Below are 24,500 nucleotides of genomic sequence, written 5' to 3' on the forward strand. Positions count from 1 at the left end.
AGTAAATCAATAAAGTCACAACAATAAGATCTGAATCTAAACAGGCTAAGTTGGACATGTAGTTTGTGAATCCTAAATAGGAAGATCCATGGTGTTACGATCACTCGTAAATCATAACATAAAGGACACACACCAGTTTAAGGAATAAGAAAATAATAGAATTTAATAATACAAAAAAATAACAAAATATACAAAAATTGGTAATGAGGTGTGTAGAGCTATGTGTCATGTATTTAATGTAGGTGCATAAATTGAATGTGAATGGATAAGTGTAAATGTAAATGTTAAAAGTCAAAACAAAAAGGCTTGTCAGCATAGGAGGAAGCAAGCCCCAACTGCAAGAATGGCAGGTGTTTTAAGCACAAAGCCTCCGGCCGCAGGTGCGCCTCGTTAACCTGAAGACCCTCCTGTTCCTCAACCAGCCACTTGAAAGACAAGCAAAAAGAAAAACCAGAAACGGATACAAGGGCCGTCACAATGGATATTAAGGATAACCTAGCTGTCTGGTGCTAGCTATAACATAACAGTACTATAACATCAATTATATCAAGCTACCATGTTTGGTTAGAAGCAGTCTAACGTTGCAATCAGAAATATTCAGCCCCCCAAAGATTGTAAGGATTTATAACTTTAAGCTTTTCTGAAGAGCTAGATTTTTTTCAATTGAGTGATACATAAAATGAACAAAGAAAATGTATGATATAGTATTCCTGAGTAACAAGATATGTAGTTAATACATCCATATCACAATTATTCAACCCTATATAATATTACCGTTTTAAAAACCACCTGCTAGTCTGTATGGCCCAAAGTTGAGTTAAAACATAATTAAGCCTTTGGGAACTATAACTATCTATAACGACCCTTAATTTGCGTCAGCTCTGAAGCATACATAAAGCCCACCCATGTATTGAAGGTCCGTTGGAACCATGGTAAAGACAAAAGAGATCTCCCCAAAGCTGAGAAAATAAATAATTTAATTGCACCAGAAGGGCATTGGGTCTAAGAATATTTCCCAAATATTGAACAGTCCAAGAGACACCATTGGGAACATTATACGGAAGTTCAACACTTATGGCATGGCAGTAAACCTGCTCTAGGCCAAAATTTCATCAAGAGGCCTTAGCCATCTGATCCACTGGTGGAGGCAGAAAAACCCTTTGTTACTGCAAAACAGCTAAAGAATGACCTGAAGAAGGCTGGAACAAATGTGTCAGTGGCAACCATAAGAAGAACACTAAACAACCAAGGACTTCATGGCCGGACTCCACTATGCACTCCACTCTTGACCAAAAAGCACATGAAAGGTCGACTAGAATATGCCAGAAGGAATTTGGATAGGCCTATAGATGAAACTAAACTGGACACATGGATCAGCGGTATGTCTGGCGTGAGAAAGGCGAGGCTTATTACCAGAGGTATACCATCCCCACAGTCAAGCATGGAGGTGGGTCAGTGATGATTTGGGGATTTTTGCTGCAGGAATTGGCAATCTTGACCTTGTGTCTGGCATCATGGATTCCCAGAAATACCAGGCCATTTTGAAGAGGAAAGTGATGCCTTCTATGGGAAACTGAACCTTGGTGATCATTAGGCTCTCCTGCAAGACAATGATCCCAAGCACACCTCCAAGTCAACAAAAGCTTGGTTAAGGAATCGGTCCTGGAATGTCCTGGAGTGGCCTTCTCAGTCCCGGATTTGAATCCCATTGAAAATCTTTTGTGGGATTTAAAGAAAGCAGTTGCAGCAAGGAAGCCATCAAATGTCAATGAGCTGGAAGCTTTGCATGTGAAGAATGGGCAAAGATTCCAATAGAGAGGTGTCAGAAGCTTGTCAGCACTTACCGAAAATGCTTTTTAGAGGTTATAAAGGCTAAAGGATGCTCCAAAAAGTACTGAAGTTGCGGGCTGAATAATAGTGCATATGGACATTTGTGAAGAGTATTTGTTTTTTCTTTGGAACTCAAAATTAAGTCAACTTGTGTTCTCAAAATAACTCAAATATGTCTCAATAAAGATTATTTCACTGTTTAATAAGACTTGCTGTATGGTTTCATTCAATTCTATTCACATCACCATAATGTCTTTTGAGGTGAGGGGGTTGAATATTTCTGATTGCAACGGTATATTTGAATATCTTTTGTTCACCACCTCCCAGTAGACTACAAACCCCTCCTACCTGGACCATAGAGCTACTTCCCATATATGGTATACAATAGCATCCGAGCACCCCCTATCACCCCCCTACCAGTCAAAAGTTTGGACACATTTTGGAGCCTTTTTTGTTATTTTTCTGATTAATGTTTTATTTTTTTCTGTTTCATCAAACAATTCACCTGTGGTCAATACGAAGATTCTCAGCTTTTATTAAAGAGTAATTTATACATTTTTACCATGTAGCAATTACAACACTTCTTACACATTTTAATGTTTGAGACAAATTAACATAAAGTCAAAAGAAATAGTCATGTTTTGTATTTGGTAGCATATATTTGTATGCCATGAAATCTATCAACATCACCAAATCTCAGATGAGATGAGTCTTCAGTCTGCGCTTGAAAATGGACAAAGACTGACATAAGAGATAGCAGTCATGACCGAGAAGTGCAGGTGCGACGAGGGGGAGGTGCCAGGCTTCCTGAAGTATTACATTATTCATACAAAAAAGTTGTAACGCCAGTTAATGCAATAACCACCGGTTAATGTATACGCTACTACATTAACTGGCAAAAGTTATTACATTAAAGAGGACAAAGTTCTTGCATTAACTGTTTTTATTACATTAACCATTTAATCACTTAAACCGTTGTAACTTACCTTTCTTTCACTGGCACAAAATGCCAATAACAGTCAAAATCATCAAAATCCTGGAAACAAGATTAAATACTGGAAGGTTTCTTATACTTGCACTAAGAAAGCAATTTGATACACCTGTCTAATCAGAAACAGCTGGGAAGCCAACAATCCGATGACTTTTGGACTATGTATAAAAAGTGATGCAATTCCTACAAGGATCAAATGATATGGATGTACATGCACTCAAATTGGAGGTAGAAACACTGGTGGAGGCAGAAACACTTGGGGTTTCCAAGACCAGGTTTGATACAGTGCTCGATACCATTTAGCTTTTAGGCAAATTAAGCAGTAGGTACACTTAGTGGTAGCAAAAGGTGAGCATTGCTGGGCTGAATGGCCTGTTCTCACCATTATGTTATGTTAAATTACAAGACAAATTGAGAGTCTGCATTGTTACATTTCAAGTCCAATGTGCTGGAGTCAAAAGAACAGAATGATTGGCACCCTTGATAAATATGACATTATATTGCATTACATTATTGGAATTTGGCAGACTTAACCAGAATGACGTACAACAAAGTGCAAAGTGCATACCCATAACCAGGGAAAATGGTTAATGGTAAATTGGTATTTATATAGCACCTTTATCCAAAGTGCTGTAAAATTCATGCTTCTCATTCACCCATTCATACACACACTCATACACCAACGGTGATTGGATTACAAGGAACCAACCAGCTCGTCAGGAGCATTTGGGGGTTAGGTGTCTTGTTCAGGGACATTTTGGTGGGATGGAACCAGCAACCCTCCGACTGCCAGACGACTGCAAACTAAAAAATAATAGTTAATACAGTTATTCGCATAAGCTTTATTTTCCAACATAATAATAGCAGTGTGCTATATTAATGATTCAGTAAAATCAATCAAATAATAAAAACAAAATCCTCAAAAAACTGGTTCCACAATTACGAGTCTTTTCCTATAGTTTGTGATTTACTGGGTTCAGGTTACTGAACACATTTGGAGGGATTTTTTACCATTCATCCATGCCGAACTTTTCAGAATCATTGATATCCTTTGGATACAACCCTCTTCAGTTCAGACCACAGGTTCTTCATGAGATTTAAGTGTGAAACTGAGATGGCCATTGTAAAACATGGTTGGTGTTTTTACTTAATTTCTGTGTGGATTTTTATGTTTGTTTGGAGTGATTTACTCTGATCAAGGATATAATTTTGACTCAGTCCTGTTCAGTGTACAATCGTCAGTCAGGTGGCTTGGTGGAGCGACTGAATAAAACAGTCATAAACATGCTCTCAGTGTTTGTAGAAGAAAATAAAAGCGATTGGGATGAGATTTTACCTTGGGATGATGTAGACATGGGAACACCCCAGAATGCAGAATGTCTGTATATCCCTGATTATACTCAACGGTACAAGGGTAGTTCAGTACAGTCAGACAGGCTGTACAGAAGAATCATAACAAAGTCGCAGGAAAACTGAAATTCTACTCTGATCTTAACGTGTATGAGGAAAATCAATATGTGTGGTTAAAAGACTTTATGAACAAGAAAGGGTTGCCTCCAAAACCTAGGAAGAAATGTAAGAGTCCATTCATAATTGTAAAGAAGCTTGTCATAATTTGTCAGTCTGTTTGGTGTTTTTCTGTTTCATGTGCTGTGCTCGTGTTTATTGTCCGTCTTAGTTTTCCATACACCCTGTCATGAATTAATTCATGAATGCATTAATTCTAAATCATTTCACCTGTTTCGCATTACTTGTTCCCCGCCTGCACACCAGTTTGTCATTTCAATTAATTCACCTGCCCATTTATACCTGTATGTTTCCTTTAGTCCTTTGCCTATTTGCTATGCGCCTCAGCCATACTTACGAGCATTTTTCTGTCTGCCTTTCCTGTGCTTCAATCCATTTTGTGTACCGCTACCACTGTCTTTTGGATTGCCCTTTTGATTGTCTAGTGAACTGCGGTTATCGGACCCGGCTTGCTTTTCATTTCACAGACTTTGGATCACATATTGTACCTCTGCTGTTGACTGCTCTCCCGTGTACAAACCTCTTCCTGTTTATTTGACAACATACTTACTTAACTTCACCATTCCTGTTAGCATCGCTTGATCATTGCCTGTCTAGCCTGCTTACCATTTAATAAAAAGTAGCATTTGGATTATTTCCTGGTCACTGTTGACTCTTATGTTCTGAAGCCTGACAGAACAAACTGGCCAAGGACGGAACCAGCAAATTGATCGGCGGCCTGTAGTGTAGTGGTTAAGGTACAGGACTGGGACACGCAAGGTCAGTGGTTCAATCCCCAGTTTAGCCACAATAAGATCCGCACAGCCTTCACCCCACAGTCAAACTACCAACCCTGGGCTGAACTTTCTGAACCAGAGCCAATGCAGGTTAACCACAGATTGGTGTCGATACATTTCAGCGTTGCTGAAATATGAGTAGAGATGTTCCGATACCTGAACTTGCATATCGGCAGAGTACCGATCAGATACCAGTGCATTCAATTTTTTATAAACAGTACTTCGTTTTAGCAGGTGTGAATAAATGCTATAAAATAAGAATGCTTTCAAAAATGGAAATGTTAATAGTTTATTTTTATCAATTAACAAAATGCATGAACAGAAGAAGTGAATGAACAGAAGAAAATCTAAATCAAATCAATATTTGGTGTGATCACCCTTTGCCTTCAAAACAGCATCAATTCTTCTTGGTATACTTGGACACAGTTTTTGAAGGAACTCGGCAGGAAGTTGTTCCAAACATCTTGGAGAACTAGCCACAATTCTTCTGTGGATTTAGGCAGCCTCCCAGACTGATTTGATGATGTTGAGATCAGGGCTCTGTGGGGGCCATACCATCACTTCCAGGACTCCTTGTTCTTCTTTATGCTGAAGATAGTTCTTAATTACATTGGCTGTATGTTTGGGGTCGTTGTCCTGCTGCAGAATAAATTTGGGGCCAGTCAGATGCCTCCCTGATGGTATTGCATGATGGATAAGTATCTGCCTGTACTTCTCAGCATTGAGGAGACCATTAATTCTGACCAAATCCCCAACTCCATTTGCAGAAATGCAGCCCCAAACTTGCAAGGAACCTCCACCATGCTTCACTGTTGCCTGCAGACACTTATTCTTGTACCGCTCTCCAGCCCTTCCACAAACAAACTACCTTCTGCTACAGCCAAATATTTCAAATTTTGACTCATCAGTCTAGAGAACCTGCTGCCATTTTTCTGCACCCCAGTTCCTGTGTTTTCATGCATAGTGGAGTCACTTGGCCTTGTTTCCACGTTGGAGGTATGGTTTTTTGGCCGCAATTCTTCCATGAAGACCACTTCTGACCAGAGTTCCCCGCACAGTACATGGGTGTACCTGGGTCCCACTGGTTTCTGCCAATTCTGAGCTGATGGCACTGCTGGACATCTTCCAATTGTGTAGGGAAGTAAGCATGATGTGTCTTTCATCTGCTGCACTTTCCTTAGCCGACCACTGCGTCTACGGTCCTCAACGTTGCCCGTTTCTTTGTACTCATTCAACAGAGCTTGGACAGCACATCTGGAAACCCCTGTCTGCCTTGAAATTTCTGCCTGGGAGATTTTGCACAGTACCCCTGTGTAAGACTGGAATTTGCTAGCAACCCCCTTCTAGGAGAAGCAGAGACATTAAGGTCAAAGGCTGTCTGTCTGCTGGGAGATACATTACATTACATTAATGGCATTTGGCAGACGCTCTTACCAGAGCGACGTACAACAAAGTGCATACTCATAACCAGAGATAAGTGCGCTGAAAGACCCTAGAGGGTACAATTTCAACTGCATAGACAGAGAAAGACTCCTAATAAGTACTTAATTCAGAAAGTGGTCTAATAGTATAAAAATAAAAGGTTGACGTGATTGTCTTCATGTTAACACACATTGTCGATTAAGAATCAATTAAGAAAATTACCATTACACATCTCACATATGCTAATTCAGAAACATTTCTGTCGATTAGTGAAACGTAGCCTATCCTATATGGTGCTTCATATGTCAGGTATTGCAAGTGTTCGCATTAAAAAATATATATTTCCCACTGTAACATCTGTAACAAATATATTGGTAATAAATATGCCATTTGGAAACAGTTGGTTGAATAAATTAATTCATGCATGTTTACTTAGGTTACTGAAATAATTATAGCTGCCATACTTGTTAGCACTCATGCTGGTTTCATGTAGGCTACAACCAAATACATAAACCCACTTCCCTGTTTTGCCAAATTTGTTTGTCGGATATGACCCACAAAAACAAACTGACATTTCGCCATCTGGATAGGATGATATGCGTGATAATAACGACACAAGAAATTGCCTACATATTTTTGCATGGCCTAATTGGCATCTCAGCTTTGTGGATCTGGACAGTGCCAGATTTTATGGGTTGGGTTTTCTTTGTAGCCTATATGGGTGGGAGCGTGATGAAGTCACCCAGAAATGTGAAGACTTACACCGAAACATACATACATGCACACTACACTGGGGCAGTGGAGGAGGGCAGAGTTTTGTTCCGACACTTCCAAAAATGTTGTCATGACAGGCTATTTCTGACCTCTTTCGAGAGGGCAGTTAGCTCAGCTAACATTAGCTATTGATAGCTAGCCAGCTTGTTCATTACTAGTAGCTAGAGATACAACTGTACAAAGCTATAATTAGGCTAGTCAACTTAAATAATTATATGTGTTACCCCAACTAATGTGTTACTTACCTAGCAAGCTATCTTTCTATACTTATTGTATAGAAAGTCCTGTAAAGCATATACATTAAACCAACAACAGCAGTAGACTAGTTGTCACCGCCAAGCCTACAAAACAACATTCTCTTAATGTACCATTACCTACAGATATCAACAGCTAGCAAGAGGCATGACATCTTCTCTGTTCATTCTCTTTCACTGCCCACCACTACATTAATGACATCAAGCTATCATTGCTAACAAGATAGGCAGAGCTGGCTAGAAACTGGCTTTGATCATGCTGTAACATTAGCTAGTTTTAGCAGTATAGTTAGCCATAGTGGTTGGTCACATAACTAGCTAGCAAACATATATTTAGCTAACCTGTGTAGTCAGCAGTAATTAAAATGATCTTGTTTTTTTTTTCCTGTTGTTGCGCTCTGGGGTGAAGTTGCTGCATCTTGTCGCTCAGGGCCAAACTCCCTCTTGGACCAGGCAGGGCCTAGATCCACTTCTCGGCCCACAGTTGAACACTTGGTCTGAGCTTACTCTCCTCCTCCGCCTGCCTCAGTAGCGGAGCGCTCTCTGCACCCACTTCCTCCCTATTCCGTGGTAATTGGTGACTCCATTATCAGAAACGTAAAGAGAAAGTTGGTGCAATGGTCCGCACTCCGCTTAGAATGATGGCTATGATCTATCCATTACTTTGATGGAGGCAGGCACTGTGACTCGGACCAACTGCACTCTTTCACAGTTTGAAATAATTTCCCCTGAAGCCTTTACTAGTTTGGTAACTGCTTCCAAACCGAAACGTGCATACTAGACCCTATACCGTCTAGTCCTTTTAAGGAACTGTTTCCTGTTTTAAATAGTCATATTCTTAATGTTGTCAATAAGTCGCTCTCCATGGGCTCTGTGCCCTCAGCTTTTAAAACTGCCATTATTAAACCGCTGCTTAAAAAACCTAACATGGATCCACAAATTCTGAATTCAAGGCTTTCAGTCCTGTTATTCTACTGAAACCGCCTTGACCAAGCAGTTGATTCTGACGTCATCGTTGCTGCTTCTTGACCAAAGTGCAGCTTTTGACACCGTGGACCATAGCATACTTCTCAGCCACCTGGAGAAGCATACTGGCTTGCAGGGGATGGTGCTTTCTTGTTTTCATTCTTATGTAGCACATAGAACTCAATGTGTAATTTACAATAATACAATCTCTGAATTGTCTGAAGTAAAGTTTGGTATACCACAGGGATCAGTCCTTGGCCCCTTTGCTTTTTTCTATTTATATGCTTCCCCTTGGTGACATAATTTGCAAATATGGTATTAAATTTCATTGCTATGCTGATGACACACAGCTATATGTACCTGTAAAACCAATTGACCTTTCCCAACTCCTAAATTTAGAAGCATGTGTATCAGAAATAAAAAATTGGATGGGTATGAACTTTCTGTGGTTAAATACTGATAGTTGTTAGACCAGCCAAACATGGATACTTGTTTGAGAATGAATGTTAACATTGATGGCTGTATTATTTCTGAAGGTCCGGCCATCAAAAACCTTGGAGTGTTTTTTGATTCTCGTCTGACATTCCAGCCTCATATCAAGGCTATTACCAAGATAACATTTTTTCATATTAGTAATATTGCTAAAATTCGACCTATTCTTTCACTGTGTGATGCTGAAACCTTAATACATGCATTTATTATGCATGCATCTTCTAGGCTTGATTATTGTTATTGATTATTTTCTGTGGTCTTCCTAGTTGTGCTATTAGAAGTATTCAGCTTGTTCAGAATACTGCAGCTAGAACAAATAAAATTGAACGTATAACACCCATTCTGGCCTCTCTTCACTGATTACCAGTACAAGCTAGAGCTGATTTTAAGGTCCTTCTTTTAACTTATAAGGCCTTGCTTGGTCTTGCACCACACTACCTATCTGACTAATTACACCATATTCACCGGTACACTTTTCGCTTTCGATGCTGGTCTTCTGGTCATTCCTTCAGTAAAGAAAAAATCTGTTGGTCACAGAGCATTTGCATACCGTGCACCTTATCTCTGGAATGGCCTTCCATTACATGTTAAAGAAGCACGTTCAGTTGATTACATTAATGGCATTTTGCAGAGCAATGTACAACAAAGTGCAAAGTGCATACCCATACCAGGGATAAGTGCACTGAAAGACCCTAGAGGGAAGTACAATTTCAACTGCTACCTGCACAACGAAGATAAGGACCATCGGAATTTATTTATATATATATATATATATATATATATATATATATATATATATATATATATATATATATATATATATATATATATTGTGGTGGCCCGACCAGGGATCGGTACACCACTGGGGTGGAACGGCCCGTGCGCCGGCGCCAAGAGCTGGGGAAACTGATTCACTCTGAATATTTTCCCTTGTCCTACCTAAGAGAACGGCACCTTGGAGAGAGACCGGGAGGAGAATCAGCACCATGGCCAGCAACCCCCGGGGCGAGACGGGTGCGGCCGCATTCCGCACGTGAATGAACATTTTAATTAAACAGGCACAGCTGAACCGAGTTCGGGAAGGAGAAGCGGCGTCTACAAAAGGAGCCTAAAAACGCAACCCGGGGCTCATGACGGAGGAGGAGAGATCCGGAGCCAGAGCACACGCATAGGTTGGCTAAACCTGGACAGAGCTAACAAACTGCGAGAGAGCCCATGCACACGGAGGAAACCCCCACGGACGAACCCTCAAAAGTCTCGGATTCACGTGAGCAGACCATTAAAACAACACACTCGCTAACCTCTCTCTCTCTCTCTAAGCCTAGATGGCAGCAAAGACGGGCGACTAGGTGAGGAAAGACGGCTTCCGCGGCCAGGGCACCGCCGGGACAGAACGAACCAAAGGCGGATAAAAGACGGACGAACGTGGCTACATGAATGCCGGTTTCTTTAGAGTTTTTCCAACATCGGAGTTCCTAATTTTTTCTTTTGTGGTTTTGTTCAGAAAAGAAAGCACGTGTCTGTGCTGGACTTGTGAAATGCCCTGAAGGCACGTGGGGAAAATAAAAAGAAGTATTTTCACCCATTTTACTCTCTCTCTCTCTCCCTACCAGTGGGTCACTACAATATATATATATATATTTTTTTAATGTATCTTAGTACCGCAACACGCAAATGCATGAACAATGTATGAACCGCTTACCTAGCCAAACAATGCTTACCTAGCCAAATAAAACATCCTAATACACAAGTAAATATCACAGGTAAAGACAACAATTAAGGTTTACAGGAAGGTAGGGAGGGACAGGGAAAGGTGCAGCTTGAAGAGGTGCATCTTCAGTCTGCGCTTGAAGATGGCAAAAGATTCTGCTGTTCTGAGGAGAGGGGAGTTCGTTCCACCACCGTGGAGCCAGAACAGACAGTTGTCGTGAATGGGAGGTGGAAGTTCGGAGAGGGGGAGGCGCCAAGCAGCCTATGGTGGCCAAACTAAGAGGTCTGGCGGGGGTGTAGGGTCTGATGATTTTTTGGAGGTAAGTTGGAGCTGACCCCTTAATTGCTTGGAAGGCTAGCACCAATGTTTTGAATTTGATGCAAGCCATGACAGCCAGCCAATGGAGGGAAGTAAGCAGGGGGGTGACATGCGAGTGTTTGGGAAGGTTGAAGACCAGATGAGCTGCTGCATTCTGGATAAGTTGGAGGGGTCTGATGGCAGATGCTAGGAGGCCAGCCAAGAGGGAGTTGCAGTAGTCCAGGCGGGACAAAACTATGGCTTGGACCAGGAGCTGGGTCGAGTAAGGGGTGAGAAAGGGCGGATTCTCCGTATGTTATATAGGAAGGGCCTGCATGACCGGGTCACCGTTGCAATTTTCTTGGAGAGGGACAGTCTGCTGTCCATCACCACGCCAAGGTTCCTTGCACAGGGTGATGGCGTCAGTGAGATATCCCCTAGGGAAATGGAGAGATCCAGATGGGGAGAGGTAATAGCAGGAATGAATATAATTTCAGTCTTACCTGGAGCTTTAGATGGTGGTTGTCCATCCAGCTCTGGATGTCGCTCAGGCAAGTAGAGATATAGGCTGAAACCTGTGTGTCAGATGGTGGGAATGAGATGAAGAGTTGGGTTCATCCGCATAGCAGTGGTAGGAAAGACCATGTGCAGTGATAACAGGGCCAAGGGAACGAGTGTAAAGCGAGAAAAGAAGCAGGCCAAGGACTGAGCCCTGGGGAACTCCTGTGGCAAGGGGCTGAGGTGTCGATACCGTACCAGCCCAGGAAACCTGGAAGGAGTGACCAGAGAGGTAGGACCCGATCCAGTTCAGGGCTTTGCCACAGATCCCCGTTGTTGACCGGGAGGACAGGAGGATGGAGTGATCCACAGTGTCGGCCTGTAGCATAGTGGTTAAGGTAAATGACTGGGACAGGCAAGGTTGGTGGTTTGAATCCCAGTGTAGCCACAATAAGATCCGTACAGCCGTTGGGCCCTTGAGCAAGGCCCTTAACCCTGCATTGCTCCAGGGGAGAATTGTCTCCTGCTTAGTCTTATCAACTGTACATCGCTCTGGATAAGAGCGTCTGCCAAATGCCAAAAATGTAATGTGTAATGTGTCAAAGGCAGCAGAGAGATCTAGAAGAATGAGGACAGAGGAGAGAGGGAGGCTGCTCGTGCGGCATGGAGTGATTCATTGACGGAGTGCGGTCTCCGTCGAGTGGCCAGGTCTGAAGCCAGTCTGATGGGGGTCTAGCAGGTTGTTTTTAGAAAAGAAAGAAGAAAGTTGATTAGAAGCAGCTTGTTCAACTGTTTTGGATAGAAAAGGAAGAAGAGATACCGGGTGGTAGTTCTGGATGATGGAGGAATCCAGGGTAGGCTTTTTTAGCAGCGGGGTGATGTGGGCCCTCTTAGAGGATGATGGAAAACAGCAAGAAGACAGGGAGGAGTTGACAAGGGAGGTGACAAATGGGAGAATGTCAGGTGTGATAGTATGGAGGAGAGAAGCGGGGATAGGGTCAAGGGCACAGGTTGTATGGTGGTGGGAGTGCAGGAGTTGAGAAACATCAGAGTCTGTAAGGGGAGAAAAAGTGGAAAAGGAAGGGATGGGCCTAGAGGGGGGCAGGGGCACAGAGAGGGGCATGGTGGTTGCAAAGGATCTGCGGATGTCTGTGACCTTCTCATCGAAAAAGTCTGCAAAGTCATCAGCAGAGAAGGACGACTGAGGTGGAGGAGGCAGCGTGCTGAGGAGAGAGGAGAAAATAGAGAATAGTTTCCGGGGGTTAGAAGAGGGAGTGGAGGTTACGGCGGGCTGAGGAAGTGCGGGTGGGAGGAGGGAGGGATGATAGGGAGAAAGAGGGAGGGATGAAGTGGTGATCAGATGTATGCAGAGGTGTAACCGTGAAATTGGAGCATGAGCAGTTCCTCACGAAGATAAGGTCTAGGACATTGCCTGCCTTGTGGGTTGCAGGGAGAGGTCGAAGGAGTGGAGAAGTGGTAGGAAGGGAGGCTTCAAGGTGGATGTTGAAGTCTCTGAGGAGAATCAGTGGGGTGCCATCCTCAGGGAAGGAGCTGAGAAGGGTGTCTAGCTCATCAAGGAAACTTCCCAGGGGCCCGGAGGACGATAGACAACTGCAATGAAGAGATTAGTAGGGTAGGATACTGCAACAGAATGGTGTTCAAAAGTGGATATGGAAAGGTCAGAGAGGGGGAGAACAATTGAGGGGAAAATTAACAAACCAGTACCACCGCCGTGGCCGGATGCGGGGATGAAGTCAGCCTTCCGAGTGGCAGACTGGCAGTTCCATAGTCCCCCTGCGATCGCAAAGTCCTCACAGGTGGTCAGCGGGGGGTAGCTGAGGTTGGAGGGGTTCCGGGGTTCTGGCGCCGTGGAGGCCCTCTCTTCAAGGGAGAGAGCAGACTGGGATGGGTGAAACATAACATAAACTGGGACAGAGCTAAAACTACTTTACCGCATCTAGTGGAATGGCCTGCAGCGATACCAACACACCTGGTTAAAGTTATGCACTCACTGACTAACAACTACTTTTAACTACTACTACTTCTAATATACCCAGCGTCGCTCTGAGCACACCTATTTCAATTGGCTAAGATTGCTTGAAAGGAATACCAAATCACGATTAATTTACTGACAAATTCCTTTGCCATCCAAACAATTGAACAATCACTAACAGGTAGCAAACCAGTATCAGTGATTAAGACACGCCGATAAAATAAAACTAGCTCAGGATCTAACCTCAGCTGTTCAAAATAGCAATTTAAAAAACGACTTTACCGTGTCTAGTGGAATAGCCCGCAGCGATACCAACACACCTAGTTAAAGTTATGTACTCACTTAAAACATTTAAATCAAGACTAAAAACTTACTTTTACTCACTTCATTACAGCCTACTCTAGAAATGCATCCCTATAACACTGGTGGCAGGTAGGGCTAGTAGGGCTGTATTGCGTTTTGGTGTTTTAAACACTGTTTAAATATTGTGTTTTAAATACTGTTTTAAATACTGTGTTTTAATACCATTGCATCTTTGTGTTTTAAATACTGTTTAAATACTGTTTTAAATTGGCCAAACTGTGTTTTAAATACTACATTTTAAATTTGATCTCTTAAATTGTTATTAAATTACATTTATTTTCCTTTCTTCCTTTTTCTTTAATGCATATTTTGTCTGCATTATTTGTAAAGCGTATTGGGACCATGTTGCATGGTGATTCTGCACTTTAAATAACTGCACTTGATAAACAAAAATGTGACTTTTGAATGCAATTCACTTATGATTATCTGCTTTTATAAATACTGTGGCGGCCCGATCGGGAATCGGTACGCCACGGGAGTAAGACGACACGTGCGCCAACGCCAAATTATCGGGAAAATACTTGACAACGTGTATTTCCCGAATTCGTGTCTTAACAGGTCAGCACCGTGGAGAGAGCCGGCGGAGGATCAGCACCAAGGACAGCAGCACCAGAGGAAAGGCGCGTGGGGAATGTGGGCAATGAACTCTAAGGCTCTGATTTGACAGGCGCAGCTGGGACGAGTTCGAGAGAGAGAGAGGAGCCCTACAAAAGGCCAGGCACAACCGCAGAACGGGGCTGAGCTGTAAGGGAGACGGATGCGGAGCCAGCACGACTTAAACACAGCCAACCCGACGCAGAACCGAGTGACAAAGCGGGGACGTGGATCTCTGTGCCGGGAAAGGCGCGGATAGGGCGGAGCCGCAACTCAGATACTGACGGGCTGACAGAGCCACGTGGTTCGAAAAGGACCGGTGTACCTACATTTTTGGCCGATGATTTTTTTTTCAGTTTTTTTCTTTATTGGACAAAAGTGAGAATTGAATGTGTCCTGAAGACACTTAACAATGTATTAAAATATAATTTTGGACACCCTTATTCCTGCTCACTCTGCCTCTCTCTCCCCGTGGGGTGCCACATATGGTGGAGAATGCGGGCACAGTGACCCCAGCTGCAGAAAGAGAGAGTAGCTAATTGCCCCCACAAAAAAAAAAAAAAAATGGAAGACGCCATCAACGCCCTGCTGCGATCCCAAGGCGCCCTGCAGAAGGCCGTGGCGGAACTGTGCCAGAAATCCCGCCCGGCGACACCAACCAGAACTCCAAAAGATGTACTGCTGAAGCAGACCCCCGACGACGAAATCGAGGCCTACCTCGAAACCTTTGAAAGAGCGGCGTACCTGGAAAAATGGCCTCCAGATGCCTGGGGCTCCATCCTAGCCCCGTTCCTCAGTGGGGAGGCCCAGAAGGCCTACCGGGGGCCTCCCTCTGGCAGAAGCCCACGACTACCCCATGCTGAAAGCCACAATTTTAGCCCAGTATGGGTACAGCCTCCCAGCCAGGGCACAGCGGTTCCACCGGTGGACCTACGACTCTGCCCTCCCGGCCCGAGGCCAGGTGATGGCCCTGGGGAGACTGACCAAAAGCTGGCTAGTCGAGGGCGACGGGCCACCCCTACTCGATCGGGTGGTGTTGGACAACTGTGTCCGAGCGCTGTCGCCAGAAGTCCAGAAAAATGTGGCCCAGCAGGGGCCTCGCTCCATTGATGCCCTCGTCAACCTCCTGGAAAACCACCAGGTGGCGCAAGAGATGGTCCGGGGGAGGAAACCCGACAGCCCACGGAGACCTCCAATAGCCGTCCGACCGGAGCCGCGGCCCAGACCAAGGTGGACGGAGGACGACAGGGAGGAGAGACCCAGACGAAGGGAGACCCGACGGTGCTTCGCCTGTGGCCGGGAGGGCCACCTGAGCGGGGATTGTCCCGGTCGAGAGGAATCCATGGCCACCGCACGTGAGATGGGCCGACCGTGCCACTACCTCACCATGTGCTGGGCCCACCAGGGCACTGCTGCCCCCAGGCTACCTGTCCGGATAGAGGGCCAAGACGCGGAGGCCTTGCTGGACTCCGGGAGCGCCATTACCTTGGTGAGGCCGACCCTAGCAGGGGGGAGACGGGGCGAAGACATCACCGTCACCTGCATCCACGGCGATGTCCGACACTACCCCACCAGTGAGGTGACCATCATCACCCCTAGGGGCCAATTCATAGGCAAGGTGGGGGTGGTTGAAAACCCCCCCGTGGCGGTGCTGTTGGGACGAGACTGCCCTCTATTCCTGAGCTATTGGAATGAGTGGCCAGCCCCCACCTCCCGGCCCCGTCGAAAGGGCCATCGGGAACCCCACCCGGTTTTGGTAGCCCCTACTGGGGAGAGTGAGGAGGAGGAGACCCCGACCCCAGGGCGGAGGAGACCGACGCCGAGACCCCTCACGGAGAGCACGGACACCACCCCGGAGGGCCCGGAACCGCAACAACCCCTGGTGGCCGAGGAGGGAAGCGCAGGCGGATTCTCAGAATTCCAGCCTGAGTTGGAAAGGGCCCCCACCGATTTTGGCTCCGCCCAGCTGCAAGACCCCTTACTCGCCCAGGCATGGGCGAATTCCAGCCAGGAGAGAAAGTCATGGTGCTAATCCCCACAAGTGAGTGTAAATTTCTGGCCAAATGGCACGGGCCCTATGAGGTGGTGGCCAAAGTCGGCCTTGTGAACTACACGGTAAGACAGGTGGGGAGGAGACACCAAATCCCAAAAGTACCATATTAACTTACTAAAGAGGTGGCACAAACCCGTGCATACCCCTGCTCCCCTTTGCTTAACCACAGGCGGCGTCAACACAACCTCAGAAGTGGCCACCGGAGACTTGCTGACGGGCCGACAACGACAAGACCTCCGGGAGATGGTGAGCCAACACCGGGACGTGTTTTCCCCTCTCCCAGGCCGGACTACAAGGGTCCACCACGACATCATCACGGAGCCAGGGAGGAGGGTTCGACTGCGGCCCTACCGGATTCCAGAGGCGAGAAGGCAGGTAATCCGGGAGGAGGTGGCGAGGATGCTGGAGCTGGGAATAATAGAAGAATCCCAAAGCGCCTGGTCCAGCCCAGTTGTTTTGGTCCCAAAACCGGATGGAAGCTGGAGGTTTTGTAATGACTTCCGCCAACTGAACGAAATCTCCAGATACGACGCCTACCCCATGCCACGGGTTGACAAGTTGATTGAACGGCTGTGACCCGACCGCTACATCAGCACCCTGGATCTCACCCGAGGATACTGGCAGGTGCCGCTAACCCCGCAGGCGAGGGAGAAGACGGCCTTCGCTACCCCAGACGGGCTGTTCCAGTATAGGGTTCTGCCCTTTGGAGTACATGGAGCCCCCGCCACCTTCCAACGGCTCATGGACAACCTGCTCAGGACCCACAGGGAGTATGCCGCCGCGTATTTAGATGATATTATGGTCCACAGTGCCGATTGGGGGAGCCCTACCTGGGCCACACCGTGGGACGAGGGTGTGTCCGACCCTAGAGCCAGAAGGTGGATGGGATCGCTCACTGGCCATGACCCACCACGAAGAAGCAGGTTTGCACGTTCCTGGGCCTAGTAGGGTATTATCGACATTTTATTCCCGACTTCGCGACCAGAGTGGCCCCCCTGCACGAGCTATCCAAAAAGGACCAACGGCACACAGTGAAATGACGCCAAGCGTGCCTTCCGGGACCTGAGAGACGCCCTGGGGAATAAACCAGTTTTAACCACTCCTAACTTTTCCCAACAATTTGTTTTACAGACCGACGCCTCAGAGACCGGGCTCGGGGCCGTCCTCTCGCAGATCCAGGATACAACGGAGCACCCCATCACCTATATCAGCAGGAAACTTCTAAACCATGAGAAAAACTATAGCACGGTGGAGAAGGAGTGCCTGGCCATAAGATGGGCAGTCAGTAAGCTAAGGTATTACCTCCTGGGGCGAGAGTTCCTCCTTATCACGGACCCACTAAAATGGATGTACCGGTGTAAGGACACTAACGCCAGAGTGACCCGGTGGTTCCTGGAACTACAAAGTTTTAATTTCAAAGTAGAACACCGAGCAGGGAGACTCCAGGGAAATGCAAATGCCCTGTCCCGTATGAACGAGGGGCTCTATGGTAACGCTTCCGCCGAGGGCTTGGAGCTGAGGGGGAGGAAATGTGGCGGCCCGATCGGGAATCGGTACACCACGGGAGTAAGACGACACGTGCGCCAACGCCAAATGCTCAGGAAAATACTTGACAACGTGTATTTCCCGAATTCGTGTCTTAACAGGTCAGCACCGTGGAGAGAGCCGGCGGAGGATCAGCACCAAGGACAGCAGCACCGGAGGAAAGGCGTGTGGGGAATGTGGGCAATGAACTCTAAGGCTCTGATTTGACAGGCGCAGCTGGGACGAGTTTGAGAGAGAGGAGCCCTACAAAAGGCCGGGCACAACCGCAGAACGGGGCTGAGCAGTAAGGGAGACGGATGCGGAGCCAGCACGACTTAAACACAGCCAACCCGACACAGAACCGAGTGACAAAGCGGGGACGTGGATCTCCATGCCGGGAAAGGCGCGGATAGGGCGGAGCCGCAACCCAGATACCGACGGGCTGACAGAGCCACGTGGTTCGAAAAGGACCGGTGTACCTACATTTTTGGCCGGTGATTTTTTTTCTGTTTTTTTCTTTATTGGACAAAAGTGAGAATTGAATGTGTCCTGAAGACACTTAACAAAAATTTATTAAAATATAATTTTGGACACCCTTATTCCTGCTCTCTCTGCCTCTCTCTCCCCGTGGGGTGCCACAATACACATATCATATAATGAAATATTAAGTGTTTATAGATAAGTGTATACAGCATTTTTTATCATGAATAACTGGTTTAAGCAGGTGGGTTTAATGTTCTGGCTGATTGGTATATATCACACTATATTTACTGATTGCAGACATCTTTATATCAGCGGACACACTAATGCAGTATTCTGCATTATATACGCAGGAAAAGATTTAAAAAGTAGATACATTTTTATCTTGCATTCCAAACAAGCAGATAGTTTGAGGTTAACTTTGTTGTATTTTAAAAGGTGCTGATTTGAGAAGCTACTGCAACTGTGACTGACCCTGTGGAAATAATTGCTGCCACACACACACTCACACACACACACACACACACACACACACTCACCCTGTATACACATACACTGAATGTGTTTCTTAGCCGATCAGTTTTTCGGCATCTAGCATGTGTTGTAGTTAGTATCATAATATTTACATGGTCCTGGGTAGCAAGGTATAAAGATATAAAGTAAAGTGCATGCATCTCTTTCATCTCTTCCCTTTAGAAGTTTGGAGATAATGGCTCTGACTGTGGTTTGGTGGAGTCCCGGAGACTTCGAAATGGCTTTGTTACCATTTCCAGGCTAATATATTTCAACAACTTTTTTTCTAATCTCTTCTTGAATTTCCTTTGATCATGGCATACCAAACCTTTGAATTTGCTTGAAAGCAAGTTTCTGTTTTCCCCATGTGGTTCTCATGCCTTTTGTCCCATCTCACATCCCATAGTTTTCATTCATTCTGTCATTCAGTTCACCTGAGTCTTGTTACCCCTTTTTCCCCACACGCACACGTTTGTCATTTCTGTCCAATCACTCTCTGTATTTAACCTCCTTGTTTTACTTCAGATTGTAATGTGTGCAAACCATTCTCTCCAGTGTTCTTCTGCCTGTCTGCTCCGTGTTACAACCTGTTTCGTGTACCCCAACCTCTGTTATTTGGAGTACCTTTCTGTTATATTTTGGATCTCTTACTACTGGACTTTCGTTACCTGTTCTGCCTGCTTTTCTGTGTTTGGACTTTCGCCTGTGACCACAACTAAGGTTTGGATTACCCTTGTTATACCTGTTTGCCTTATTAATCCATTGCCAGTGACCACGTCTACGAACTGTGTTCTCTGCCATGCCAGTCTGTCGGTGTTTGATTATTGCCTGCCTGCCCTGCCAGTTCTTTATTAAAGACACTTATTCCACCCATTTCTGGGTTGCGATTGGTTCCTCGTTCCTGCTGTCTGACAAGTTATTTAAAAAATGTGTTTACTCAAGTTCCATAGACAACATTACATTTTGTCTAAAGAACAGGTACCATTCAGTGTGACATGCAATACTAGAGGAAATCAGGAAAGGGGAAATTTTTCATGGCACTACATTTTACATTTGATGACTCCACCTATCCTATAATCAGTGTGACTGATTATCTTCAGCCCCTCAGCCTATTTGTTGACTTATCTCTCTCCTCCTCAGGGCACAAAGGTTGCTCCCTGTCCTCTTACAAGTGTGCCAGTGGGAAGTGTGTGAATAAAGTTAATCCAGAATGTGATGGTGTCAAGGACTGTGGTGATGGCTCTGATGAAGAGCGCTGTGGTACGTCACACTGCCATACTAACTAAGTGCAATACCACAATACCACCTAGATCAACACCCCAACATTACTCTTTCAAATGGCTTCAGTTAGATTTTGAGGACCTGTTTTAACAATGTAGCTGAAGAGTGGTACCTTCTATTGTACAATGGGGCATTGCATTTTTGTTTTGTTATCATGTAAGAGTGTCCATCCTTGGTCACCAATATTACTTCAGGTAGGAACTTGGATTTCAGCAGTTTGATCTCAGAATACTGCAGGGTTGGTATGGCTGCAGGTGTGCGCTGCGATGGCAAAATATAGTTATGACATATTATTTTCTGACTACAGGCTGTGGCACAAAACCCAAGAAAAAGAGCAAGATTGTGGGTGGAAGCGATGCACAGATGGGGGCGTGGCCATGGCAGGTGAGCCTGCAGATGGAACGATATGGACACATGTGCGGCGCTTCGCTGGTCTCCAGCCGCTGGCTTCTGTCTGCCGCACACTGCTTCCAGGATTCAGATACCATCAAGTGAGAAACAACATCCTCATTATCCTTATATTCATCATCATCATCAGCATTATCATGACCACTAGTTGTTGTGTGTGGACAGTACCCTCCCAAAGTATAGTAATAGTAGAGTGAATGTGTTATTTATGCTGTATGTTTAAGCCATCTGGATTTGAGATAAAAAGATGAATGTGAGACAAAATTATCTACAGCCAACTTTTATTTCATGGTATTTACACGCATTCAGTGGGCTCCATACTTTTTGGCACCCTTAATAAAACCGAAGAAAGAAAAAAGGCTGCATATCATAAACAATATTGATAATGATCTATATAGAGGCTACAGTACAAGATGTAAACTTCCCATCAGCAGCAAGAATAAAAATGTTATGGACAACTAAAATGTAACCTTTACCAAAACAATCAAGAGTTGAATGTGTGCAAAAAAGAACAGTCCATGAAACCTCTGCAGGTAATAACATAACATAAGGTAATGGTGAGAACAGGCCATTCAGCCCAGCAATGCTCTCCTTTTCCTACCCAAAGTGTACCTACCGCCTAATTTGCCCTAAAGCTAAATAGAGTCTAACACTGTATCAGGCCTGGTCTTGAAAAGCCCCAGTGTTTCTGCCTCCACAACACTACACTGGCAAGCAATTCCACACATTGACCACTTGCTGTGTGAAAAAATATGTCCTTAAATCTGTACAGAATTTCTCCTTTACCAATTCCATTTGTGTCCTCTTGTTCTGCTAGAATCTCAACCTGAAGAATCCCCTATCCCCTAACATTACATTATATTACAAGGCATTTAGCAGACGCTCTTATCCAGAGCAACGTACAATGAAGTACAGATACAATCGGAACCTTTGAAGAATACATCAACTTACAAACTAGCATACCACGGTTGGCAGCTAGAATACCCCGAGTACAACAATACAATAGCTAATACAAAACACAACAATATCTATATATAACTATATAAGTGCCATTATAGTCTTTGGTTATAAGGCTAATCATGGTGGTGAGGTAGGGAGGGAAAGGTGCAGCCTGAAGAGATGAGTCTTCAGTCTGCGTTTGAAAGAGACAGCAGGTGTATATGTCTTGATAAGTGACTGAATATATACAGGGGCTGATCCCTTAACTGCCTGGTACGCAAGCACCAAAGTTTTAATTTTGATGCGAGCCATAACAGGCAGCCAGTGGAGGTTGCTGAGCAGGGGGGTGACATGTGAATGTCTGGGAACATTGAATATCAGACGGGCTGCAGCATTCTGGATCAGCTGTAGGGGTCTGATGGCCGATGCTGGAAGGCCCGCCACCAGAGAATTGCAGTAGTCCAGGCGGGACAGGACCATTGCTTGGACGAGGAGCTCAGTGGAGTAGGTGGTGAGGAAGGGTTGGATTCTCTGGATGTTGTACAGGAAGAACCTGCATGCCCGGGTCACCGTAGTGATGTTCTCGGAGAAGGACAGCTTGTTGTCCATCACCACTCCAAGGTTTCTTGCACAAGGAGATGAGGTCACTGTGGTATCCCGTAGTGAGATGGAAAAATCGGAGAAGGGAGAGGTTAGAGCTGGGATGAAGATTACCTCTGTCTTACCTGGGTTGAGCTTTAGATGGTGGTTGCCCATCCAGCTCTGGATATCTCTCAGGCAGGCGGAGATATGGGTAGAGACCGATGGGGGGAAGGAAAGAAAGAGTTGGGTGTGTTATGACCACTCGGAAATCATAACATAAGGGACACACACCAGTTTAAGGAATAACAAAAAATAGCATTTATTTTAGTTAAACAAAGTACAGGTCTACGTGGTAGGAAGAAAGAAAAAAAAAGCCCCCCGAACAGCAGGAATGCCAAGTAATTTAAGCACCCAGCGCACAAAGCGCAGGTGCTCGCTGTTACCACTGATGATCCTCCCGTTCCCGTCCACCGGCTGCCTGAAAGATAAGCAAAAGAGAAAACCCAAAACGGAAGGAAACAGGAGGGCCATCACACCTTCCCCCATAAAGAAGAGGGACTATAAGAGCCCTCTAAAATTAATACAAAAAAAACCAATCAATAATTATTACATCAATCACCAATATTTATATCTGCAGTAACACCATAATACTGCATGGTGTATGGAGTATTACACCCCCCTCCCCCGCTTCTTGTGGAAAAGGATGTTGGGAAGGCATAACAGATGCAGTAGTAGATGAAGAAGGGACCTGGTTTATGGTTTTGGCAACAGTAACCACAGCTGCATCTTCAGCCTTTGGGGCCACAGCCAGAGAAGAGTGAGGATAATACGGCTTTAACAAATTGATATGACAAAGCTGCCTTTTCTTTCTCCTATCTGGAGTTAGAATTAAATAGTCACTATCTTAAACATGGCTGTCAATAATATATGGGCCGACAAATTGCGCCTGAAAAGGAGAACCAATTATGGGAAGAAGAGCCAATACCTGATCACCAGGCTCAAACTGATGTTTTTGAGCTTGTCAGTCAAATAATTGCTTCATCTTACCTTGAGCCTTCTCAAGGTTCTTATTGGCCAATGCACAAACACGATGAAATCACAATCTAAAATCACTCATGTAAGCCAAAAGATTATCTGGCAGATCAGGAGATTTCCACTGATCTTCAATTACTGACAAAGGACCACAAACTGTATGCCCAAACAAAAGTTCATTCGGACTGAAACCTGTGCTTTCCTGTGAAACTCCCCTGGCAGCCATCATCAACCAGGGCAAGCCTTCCTCCCAGTCCCGCCCCAACTCTGTACAATATGAATGCAGCATGGACTTTACCGTACTGACTTTGAGCACTTTTAAGGCCTCTAATAAACTCTTATTAACAATTAACTCCGCCACTATGTTCTTTATTTAGGGCTTGCTAAGTTTAGCAACCACGTTAGAATGGCCCAAATGCACCGCCAATTCTATCAAGTAATCCTTACGAAGTACGTCTAATCTAGACCAGCTAAATTGCTCCAAAAATCCAGCAACCACCAGGGACAAAGTTCTCTCAATTTCCATTTTATCTTTAGACATAATTAAGTAGATTGAAAAGGATTCTATACGTTAGTGGGGATTCACATTACAAAGATGGAAATAAACAAATCCCTGCTAGTTACCGTCACATTACTCCCTCACTTATTGACGATACATCAGCTACTAAGGGGGCATACAGGTGGCCAAAAATCATCCACAGCAAATTGCATTTAGCAATAATTCCCTCTCCCCTCTTCGCTATTACACCCAACCGGAACAACGAGACCAACGATTTGCAGCCAAACAGCGTGCGTAACAAACAATAAAACAGAGCTTTCCCCACTATTCTACCTATAGCAGCCCCTACTCTTCTGGGAGTTCCTACAGCTCGAGGCGGCTTTGAACGCTAAAAACCGAATGCACAGTGAATAACCACATGACAAGTTACCACCGTAACATCAGACTGTGCCCTCGCTGTCACGAACATCCCAAAAATAACAAACTAAGACAAAAAATTAGACAGGACCGTCTGTGCCGCTCAACCCAACAGAGAAATTTAGGTTTAAGCTCCAGCAATCGATACATAAGCATCAAAACCAATCAATGCTTTAATCACACACTAGTTTGGCAACAAACTCACCGGTCATCATAAGGGCGAAACAGCGGGGAACAGAGATGGCAGCTCCAGGCCTCGCGGAACTGGAACCGGATTATTTATC

General features: G+C 45.0%; 1 protein-coding gene across 1 annotated transcript in view; it reads left to right on the forward strand.

Annotated features, from left to right (window-relative positions):
* LOC133126607 (suppressor of tumorigenicity 14 protein homolog) overlaps positions 1-24,500 on the forward strand; it is a 460,185-nt gene that overhangs the window by 359,528 nt on the left and 76,157 nt on the right. The window contains exons 14-15 of the mRNA XM_061238951.1: positions 20,199-20,318; positions 20,647-20,830. Coding sequence (XP_061094935.1) covers positions 20,199-20,318; positions 20,647-20,830 — 304 coding nt within the window. The remainder of the gene's footprint in view (positions 1-20,198; positions 20,319-20,646; positions 20,831-24,500) is intronic.

The sequence above is a fragment of the Conger conger genome, chromosome 4 (assembly GCF_963514075.1).
Source record: "Conger conger chromosome 4, fConCon1.1, whole genome shotgun sequence".
Taxonomy (NCBI): Eukaryota; Metazoa; Chordata; class Actinopteri; order Anguilliformes; family Congridae; genus Conger; species Conger conger.